The sequence below is a fragment of the Paralichthys olivaceus genome, chromosome 7, assembly GCF_024713975.1.
Source record: "Paralichthys olivaceus isolate ysfri-2021 chromosome 7, ASM2471397v2, whole genome shotgun sequence".
Classification (NCBI taxonomy): Eukaryota; Metazoa; Chordata; class Actinopteri; order Pleuronectiformes; family Paralichthyidae; genus Paralichthys; species Paralichthys olivaceus.
Genome location: NC_091099.1, coordinates 18,065,461 through 18,075,464, shown reverse-complemented (window position 1 = coordinate 18,075,464; position 10,004 = coordinate 18,065,461). Strand labels below are relative to the sequence as shown.

The following is a 10,004-nucleotide window of genomic DNA, read 5'->3' as shown; positions in this document are numbered from 1 at the left end:
CTCACACACAAACACACTCTCTCTCTCACTCACACACACACACAAACATACACTCTCTGTCTCTCTCTCACTCACACAAACATACACTCTCTGTCTCTCTCTCACTCACACAAACATACACTCTTTCTCTCACTCACAAACATACACTCTCTGTCTCTCTCTCACACACACACATACACTCTATGTCTCTCTCTCTCACACACAAACATACACTCTCTGTCTCTCTCTCACACACACACACATACACTCTATGTCTCTCTCTCACACTCACACACACAAACATACACTCTCTGTCTCTCTCTCTCACACACACATACACTCTATCTCTCTCTCACAGACACACTCGCTCTCTATATCTCTCAGATAAGACACAGACAGACATACACTCTGTCTCTCACACACACACACACACACACACACACACACACACACACACACTGTACTGACAGATGGTTGATCAAGATCAAACCCAACACACGTGTGAGAGAAGTGGGCGGGGTTGAAAAGTGTAAACACCAACTGTGCTCTTCGGATTAGCTCCTGACTCCAGAGGATCCATGGTGGCGAAGATCAACAAAAATGATTCTTTAGCGTTTAAAACCTGTAACGCAAAATGCGATGCTACCTTCACGCATTTCTCCTGTGCGTGATCCTCACCCTGTGCTCACTGCTCTATGTGTTCAGTAAACTAGCCTCCACCTTGGAGGACAGGGATGAGTGGAGGGACGTCAGCGAGCAGGGGATACCGGGGAGGAGCAGTCATGACACCGGGCACCTGCTCAGGAAAGGACCGGGACTGGCAGGCCTCCGGGACCGCGGTGAAGACGGACTTGACAGGTAACTTAGCTTAGCCTAGCTTAGCATAGCTTAGTTTAGCTGGCTGTGTCACTTCAATTCATTAGCACTAGCTAGCTCTAGCTGCTTAGTTAAGGTATATTTGAGATGAGTAATGTGGTTAAAGCTAACATTCGCGACGGCTAAGGTTAACTTATGTTGCGGCTAAGTTATAAAACTAGTTTGTGTTAGCTAACGGGCTGATCGTAACAAATAAAGCCTGGGCCATTTTAAATACAATTTAATGTGCTGTGTTAGCCCCTGTCTGTAACTGTATGTGTTCAGAATTGTATCTTGTATTAGCTAGCTCCTCCTAGCTAACGTAAGCTCGATACCTGATTAACCATTAATACCGAAGCTAACTTCTGCTTTAGCTTCTGCTCCTCATTTGCCTTTGGTCGGATTTAAATCACAGCCATCTGTCTAACAACTAAGTCTGTAGAGGGCAGTTCAGGAGACATCTCATCCAGACTCATCCGGTTCTGTTGTTCCAAACTTAATGTGAATTTGAGGATCGCAAAGCTCACGTTTTCATTCTGACAGGTGTAAATCACTGTCAGTTTCTTACTGGAGTCCATATTGGAGACTGCCTGCTGATGTTTGTGGAGTGAGCTGCTTTTTGGACTCTACTCTTAGGTATGACTGATTTTGTGCATCTCTATAAAAGACCTGATTTATGATCCTCAGATTTCAATGTGCAACTTTCACCTATTTCCACGGTCCACAGATGAACCTGTTGCTGATTTCCCAGTGTACCTTCACCAGCAGTTGTCAGAAATCAGACATCTGTTAATATAAACCTGACTCCGTAAAGCCATCTCATGATCATGAGGAGTAAAAGATGAAAAAAGAAAAATGATGATGTGAGAGAAAATACTTTACATCATAACCTTTAACTCTTATTTATATTTTTGTCATAGAATGCCTCTCTTAAATACTCCACTATACACATCTATTTATAGAAATATATATAAAAGTAATACATAAAATATTACTTATATATATTAGGCCCGGGACCCCATCATTGCACTGCATAAATATATTTACCTAAACGCTGAAACTTGAACTTTACATAACGATCATACTGTAAATATGTAAAATTGAACATATCTATAATTCATCTTGCATCTTCTTGTTCAATCTTGTTTTTATAGTGTTTATAATATTTTCATACAGTTCCCTATTTTTATATTATATTAATTCCTTATAAGTGTACGCGTACTTGGCAATAAACCCAGATTCTGATTCTTATATTTATTTTTGTCAATACGTAATTGACAGATTACAGTAATACAGTCTTGGGTGCAGCATTAGCTACATATTTTCTATGTTATGAATGCTCAGTGTTATCTCAGTGTAACAAAGATTATGATAACACAGCTTTTATTGAATCTGTATTGCTTGCTACCATTTGATCTGCCACACTATGACATTTATACAGAGTTATGGTTGAAAATTAGCACAGTTTCATAATGTGTGACAGGCTACATTTATGATTTCCAAGGTACTTCATAGGTAAAGCACTTGAAGGCAGCTTGAAGCACATATAATAATCCTTTTCTACATCTCTTCATTAAATCTAATGGAAGTTCCAACCCTACAGGGCTGAGTGTCAGTCAGCTGAGCCTCATTCCTTTGTTCACTCCTGATCGCGTCACTGAAACTAACCTGTTTTATGTTTTAAATCCCTTTCTGAGTCAAAAACTGAATAATCTTATTTTGTCTCTGCTCGTAGAGTGAGGTCAGGTGCTGCTGTGAAAGAATATATCGATGACAGGAGTCACCTGGCTGTGGTGGCCTGTGGCCCCAGGCTAGAGGAGACTCTCACCATGCTGAAGTCTGCTGTTCTCTTCAGCAAAAAGCCTCTGCACTTTTATATCTTTGCTGAGGATAATCTACATGTCAGCTTCAGAAGTGCTGTAAGTGTCCTTCCCCTTTGTCCTCTTCAGCATCATCAGAACTTTCAAGTACTTCTGCTTTCATCTGCTTGAGTTTCTTTTAAGCCATGGTCCAGTTATGACAGAATCTGTGTGAATAATTTCTGTGATCTTTGTGTTTATCTTCTCTTAAAGCTGGAATCCTGGCCCAGAACAGTCCAAACCAAGTTTAAGTTCACCATCTATCCCATCACTTTTCCCAAGGAGAATGCAAAGGAGTGGAAGAAGCTCTTCAAACCTTGTGCTTCTCAGAGACTCTTCCTCCCAGTTAGTCTGGAGTCATCGTCTACATATACTGTATGATTTGTAATGGTTATAAATGTGCAACACATTATTAGAATATCTCTGTTTTGTTTCCAGCTGATCTTGAAGGAGGTGGATTCTTTGCTGTATGTGGACACAGATATAATTTTCCTTCGCCCGGTCGAGGACATGTGGGCTTTGCTTTCTCAGTTCAGTTCAAGCCACTTAGGTGCCATGGCTCCAGAGCACGAGGAGCCACGTATCGGCTGGTACAACCGTTTTGCCCGTCACCCTTATTATGGCAAGACGGGCATCAACTCAGGTGTCATGCTCATGAACATGACTCGCCTCAGGGAGAAATCTTTTAAGGTAATACTCAGGTAGATTTTTTAATTATTTTTAACCATCTAGTAGTGTGCAGTATGCAAACCTCTCTTAAATGTGTACAGCATTATGTCAGTTCTATGACGTCAGGAGTAGGAGTAGCTGCACCACCGACATTGACCAGTTGATGTCAGTCTTGTAATTTCTTTGACAGAAAAAACTGTGTTTGAGTTGAGGTGAAGTGTCGGCAAAGGGAATTATTTAATAGAATTGCAGGTTTATGTTTTCCTGATACAAAATATTATAAATGCTGTCTGAATGCTATATTTTATATTTCTAGAATGACATGACCACAGTTGCACTGCGGTGGGAGGAAATTCTGATGCCTCTTCTTCAGAAGTATAAACTCAATATCACTTGGGGGGACCAGGACCTACTAAATATCATATTTCATCATAACCCAGGTACACACTGATATTTTCAATATGCTCAAGAAACAAACAAGTCTTCACTGAAGACATTTTGGTTGTTGTTTTGGACATTTCCTATTGAATAAACAAATATTTGATTTGACTGGCTTCTTTTGAATACATTTAGTTATTTATAATAATCAGCCCACCCTGCCTCTTTTTGCATTACAGAGAGCCTGTATGTGTTCCCCTGCCAGTGGAACTACCGTCCAGACCACTGTATCTATGGCAGCAACTGTCAACAGGCTGAACAAGAAGGTGTCTTCATTCTCCATGGTAACAGGGGAGTGTACCATGATGACAAGCAGCCAGCGTTTCGAGCCGTCTATGAAGCCATCCAAAAGGTAAGGAGAGCTTCAGCTAGTCAGAGGTCTGGTTTCTTTGAGCCCTCACAGTAGAATAAAAGGAAAATTTGTATTTCCTGAAGGGCTCTTGTTTCTTAGCAATCACCAAGTCTTTCTGAAGGTTTCTGAAAAGAATTTAACATATTTATTCTCTCAAGGAAAAATGTGTTGATGGTTCAATAGAACATGTTAAAGGATGTTATATTTGAAAGGCTTTGTTTATTCTAGTGAATATTTTTTTATAGACTTTCTGTCTGGTGCCTCAGCCTCTTTAGGGAACAATTGTGGGAGCAGACCAGACTATTTGGAGAAACATTTGCTAGTCATTATGTTATCAATAGGCTCTCCAGGCCATTGCTTTTCTCTTATGGATGTTCCCATCCACCCGTCCTTAATCAATAGTCTGTTAAACATTTCCGTCATTCTGTCTCAGCTCTCCCAAAGCAGACAAATCAGCCCTACCTAGTTTCGACCAGTGAATGGTTTGCTTGAAATGTTGGCAACTATAACACGAAGATTCACTGAGCCTGTTGCATATATTGCACGTCCTCATAATTCAAGGTGTTAGTTCTAATGGTATTTTGTGGACATGAGATAATATCGTTGTTTCAAACTGGTCCAGGAGCTCTGGATTGTTCTAGATCCGTCAGACTTGCTTTAAATTTTTTTCGCTTTTTTATTGCATCATGTGTGACCGTCATCTCTGAGCAGGAAAGTCAGCCAGAGAGCGTGCACTCTCTCTCTCCCTCTCTGCACACCTTCGATCTGCTCTTGTTGATTTCAGCACTCTGGTCAACATGCAGGCAGGAAAGCAAGGGAAGCTTCATTAGCTGGTCTCCATCCATTACCGCCACAGGGCCCAGCCTGGCCACTATCAGTGCGGGCAATGTTCTCAGCCATTAAGTAAACGAGCAGGCTTCATTATGGGGCACTCGGCCCCCCACGTCTCCATCAGTCTCTCCGACAGCACAGACACACACACTGCATCCAAGACAACACATACCATATTTCACCTGATTGTCAGAGCTTGAAGAATTCTTCGCTTTGTCATTTGTTATCGTGAAACGTGACCTGTATTAAGTAGATACATTTAAGATATGGAGCTTTGTAGTTTATCTTATTAAAGCAGAGCCTGGTGTAACTGAAGAGTGTTTCATCCTTTTGTAGTTATAAGCCATATTTTGTTGGTGCTTTTATCAACTCTTCCTGTTGGTCCAGCTCCTTTGGCCCCCCACCCACATTGTTCCCACTCAGCCCTTTGAGGACAGCATCCAAAAGCCTGGAGCAGGCAATTCTGAGGGAAACTCATTTCCATCCCACCAAGAGCTCCTTAGTCAGTCTGGCTCCCATGGTGGGCTTGCCCAGTTAGCAGAGGAGCTCGCAATAAAGGGCACTACCATTACCCAGCCAAGCCCACAGAAGAGTAGTAAAATTTTTAGTGCTGATGCTAGTTTGAGACATGATGGCTGTGTGGACAACGTACCAGCAGCATCCACATAAAAAATCGATAGGAGGCTGTTAATGGTGTTTTATTGCCCACTGCACTATATGAATGATGAAAAAGACAGTTTGCTTTGAGTAACCTGATGCCTGGTGAAATTAGAGTCATATCAATGCTGTAAAATAGTGATTTCGTTTGCATTTACTAGAGGTTTAAAACAATGTTTTTATTGATAAAAAAAAAAAAAGCTTGCATCTTGATTTACATCATGTATGTAACAGAAGTGTTATCAACTGGCTAAAGAGTTTTACTCTGTGACACAAGAGCATAAAATAATGAAGCTTATCTGTAATGCTGCAGTTGAAGCTCTCATCAGAGATATACTGATATATTCAGGTTAATAATGTTAACATGGGATGTTTGCATTATACATGCTCTAATGGTCAGAAATGTCCTCAAACTGTTGATTACTGCATCCCAATAATAAGGAAGTATCTGGATTACTTACGAGGTGCTTCAGGAGCAGTGTGTTGTGTTCTGTCTACTGCAGACTTTAAGGATTTTAACTTTGCAAAAGTTACAAAACACCTTTAACACACTAGAGGAAAGACAAACTGAAACAGCATCATATGTCTCCTTTAAAAAAAACATGCTTTGTTTTTCTTCAGCAGGAGAAGAGCTGACGGTGACACATTACTGTACAAGTTGTACAACACTATAATACTATAGGACCTTCTGTGATCATATGTGTGGAATCAGAAATCTAATACTTGCACATGTTCCTTTACATCACAGTACCAGTTTGGCAAGAACATGGAGGCGTTCCTGCTTCAGCCTCTAGAAGCATCGCTACAGACCACCACACACACCTACTGTGGAAGAGCCAGCCACCTTTTTACCAAGAGGTTAAAACAGAGCATCATGTCTGCTCAACAGGACGTCGCACAACGACAACAATCAGGCCCCCTCTTAAATAGCACTCCATGAATAACGTCTCCCTGGATGAAGATTCTTGGGTGGAAAACACTCCTGTGGAGTCGATGCGCTGGACGAGAAACAGACTCAGGTCAACACTGAATAATCATCTGTTTACAAACTACATATCAAGATTGTGTAAATGAGGAACAGTTGTCTGTTCAACAGGTTTTGTTTTTTATTTGAATGAAACTAATGATGGTACATATCTGTCCAATGAACACAACAAATGCTCCATGGTGGAAAATTTCCTAAATCCACTTTGCCTTGCAGAGATTTTTGACATAATATCTGAAGATAAAGACACATATTTCCAGACAATCAGGTTAATAATAATAATAATAATAATATTATATAGATATACATCTATATAATATACTTTTTTTATTGAGAGAAAGATCCTGCAGTCATGCAAGTGTCCAAGGTCGTTGTGATAAAAACGACACTCAGCAGGGTACTTAAATATGTTATTTGAGTATTTTATTAGAGTTGTTTAAATATAACTTTGCATACAGGCTTTGTATTAGTCTTTTTGTCTATGCAGTATCATAGAAAAGGATTGTCATTAATCCTTCTTCAAACTTGTAGAGTAGAATCTGATCAGTATTTATTGTTGTTTAACATCTGTGACAGGAAGCACTTTTGATGTTTCACATAAGACTAACATTTCATGTACTCTGGTATGGGAGTTTTTAAAGCATTGCTTGCTATTGTAGGGTTTACACTGATCCAACCTCTTCTCTATGTGAAATGAAAAATGTGTTGTCCCATTTTTTTCTGCGTAATGTATCTTTGTTCACCATAAATGTCAGAAGATCTGTATCAGAGTGTTTTTACGTCAAAGTCTATTTTTTTTTTTCTGGCAAAACAGTATCAAATGCCCTCAAGACCTCCATCATCCAATCAAATGTGTAGATTCAGTTTGAACCTGAACATTTCATTAACCTTACCAATACCACACATGTTTACCTGAAACTGTCACAGAGAGCAGTTTCTAATCGAGCCAGCTAGCATCATGAAAACTGCTCTAAGACTGGATCATCAAACATTTGCACTATTGATTAAAGATTGTAACTATGAAATCAGATATAAGAAAGTGATGTTTGACAGAAAATAAAATGTATAAACATTAAAACGTGTGGGAAATGGATATAATATCTACATTGTAAACACTTTAAGATGATTAAACCGTTTTATCACCCATGATACTGTTTTTAATAGCTGTAAATTATGTGTGATTGAAATGAGGATGTATTGAAAAACATCACACATCTCTGTGATGTGGTTTGCTTCTTTTAAAGTAATTATATATATTTTTAGATGCAAAAATCTACTATACATTAAGAGAACCTCTTTTAAAGTATTGATGAAAAATAAATGCAATTGCCCTGCAGGCTACTTGTTGCCCACTCACTCCACACAAAGTCTGAGCATGAGCCATGTCCGAGAAGGCAGCAGCAAGCTGAAAATAAGAAATCAATGTGTGAGTATGAAGACTTTAGAAAGTGTTAGATGTCCAAAAAAGGAGCTGATGTGTCTGGGTCAGTCGCCTCTGGCTCTTCATTTCACAGGCAGATTGAGGGACGTGCCTGGAATCTGCAGTAGGTCTGCATGATGAATTTAAAATGGTCTGAGGAGCCGTTAGATGTATCCCCTTTCGTTCTTGCCAGGGAACGGGAAAGTGAGCAGCAAAACATTTTCAGTGTTTTAGAAATCTAGAGCTCAGTTTCATGATGTGGAACCTCTCAAAGCACAGTATCTCCAAAAGATCTGCACATTAGACAGTTAATGGTTTTATTGCATTGTAAAAATAGTAGAATAGGATTTTGTTTATTCTGGTTTTGGTCAAAATGGTCGATCATTTCAAGCCTCAGGATATTTTCCTCCTACTCAGGGTTGGGTGACCTGCTGCAGTTTGTAAGGATGCTTTATGAGTTGGCTCTGATCCAAGAGAGAAGTTTGTCTATTACTACTTTGTCTATTACTACAGGCAAGTGCATTTCTTGATTTGCTGTGTGAATACAAAACAAATCACGTGCAAAATGTATTTTTCCTGCAGTGATTATACATTTACAGTGAAATGCTCACAGATATTATTGAACACTTTCAATTACATTCTTCCGTAAGATGGATGTTTACAACTGCAATGTGCAAAGCATATTCAGGTTTTAGGGAGAAAGGCTTATGGCATTACTGCCTGGTTTTACTCCCCCTGAGTATGATGGTAATTGAGCTCTCATTCTCTTTCGGTCTAACAGGAACTGCCAATGGATTATTCATGTTATTGCTTGCACCACTTGGCATCAGTGATGTTCAATAGAGATTTAAAGCCGAGGCATAAACAGTTCAGAGGCAAATGGCCCAACACAGAGTAAAAAGGGTCACAAAATAAGTGTTATGCATTATTAGGCAGTGCAAAGTCATCAATGTCCTCTTTACTTGTGGAAATAAACAACAGTTAATGTGCAAAGGACATTTAGAGTTTCAAGATGGCATCATGGTGTTAATTACTGGTAATCACCGGGTGTAAGAATGATATGTACTCACGTCTCTGATGTATTCACATATCCCCACTCATAACCTGGAAGAAAGCAGAGAGAGAATATGTGAGCAGACCATGCACAGTTTTCAAGGTTGATTATAAGGCAAACTGTTACCTTACAATGGTATTAAATGTAACTTGGGTAAAACTGTGTATGTGATTTGTAATTGTGAAATACACAGAGAGAAATATGTGACCTTATATTGTGTATTGTACCTTATCATTGAAATAAAACCTGCATTATAATACTTTCAGGGCCCAAATAAATGTACACACTTAAGTCATTTATTTTCAAATTAGTTTCCTTTTCATAGGTGAACTGAATTGACAGATTATTATAAGATTTATAAGATGTTTTTCTTTCAGCATGCAGAAAAGCATCAAAACAAAAATAGTTAAAGCTAAACTGTTGGTATGGAGTTATTCATGAGATAAGATGAGTCACACTGAGGTAGACAAGAGAACATGTGAAAGTATACAGTAAAATAAAATAGTCAATAAAATAGAAAATGAAAATATTAAATCAAATGAAAATACAGAGAAGATGTACATAATTTACACCTTTAACAAAAGATAGAAATATTATTTGTCAAGAAATGTACTAAATAAATAGATTTATATGAAGGTCACTGGTCACTTGATGGATCTAAACCCTATGGTCATCTGCCTGTTAGCTCAGTTCCTGCATCCACCAACTCAGGTAAAATGTAGTCGACATTCTCAAACATGTTCCCTGTGACGTTTCTCAGAAAGTTGGTCTATCAGAGCCACATCACTGGAAACTGTTGTCTACTTGCACTGATAAGAGAGGCTCAGACACAATCATACAGTTCAATAAAATGTGATCAAACTGAAGTGCATGACACCATTTATCAAGATTAACAACAGAGAGAG

The 10,004-nt window shown here is 39.0% G+C and overlaps 1 protein-coding gene across 3 annotated transcripts; it reads left to right on the top strand.

The window, feature by feature from the left end:
* Nucleotides 1-422: 422 nt before the first annotated feature.
* On the top strand, nt 423-7,774 carry LOC109623966 (glucoside xylosyltransferase 1). 3 transcript variants are annotated; one of them, XM_020078433.2, is made up of 8 exons: nt 423-837; nt 1,378-1,470; nt 2,570-2,753; nt 2,907-3,038; nt 3,132-3,383; nt 3,679-3,802; nt 3,980-4,152; nt 6,389-7,774. In XM_020078433.2, the coding sequence occupies exons 1-8, from the start codon at nt 614-616 to the stop codon at nt 6,578-6,580; spliced, it is 1,374 nt and encodes a 457-aa protein (XP_019933992.1). In that variant the 5' UTR covers nt 423-613; the 3' UTR covers nt 6,581-7,774. The 3 variants fall into 3 exon arrangements, with proteins under 3 accessions (XP_019933992.1, XP_019933993.1, XP_069383980.1); XM_020078434.2 differs by lacking the exon at nt 1,378-1,470; XM_069527879.1 differs by lacking the exons at nt 423-837; nt 1,378-1,470 and adding an exon at nt 1,567-1,697.
* The last annotated feature ends 2,230 nt before the right edge of the window (nt 7,775-10,004 follow it).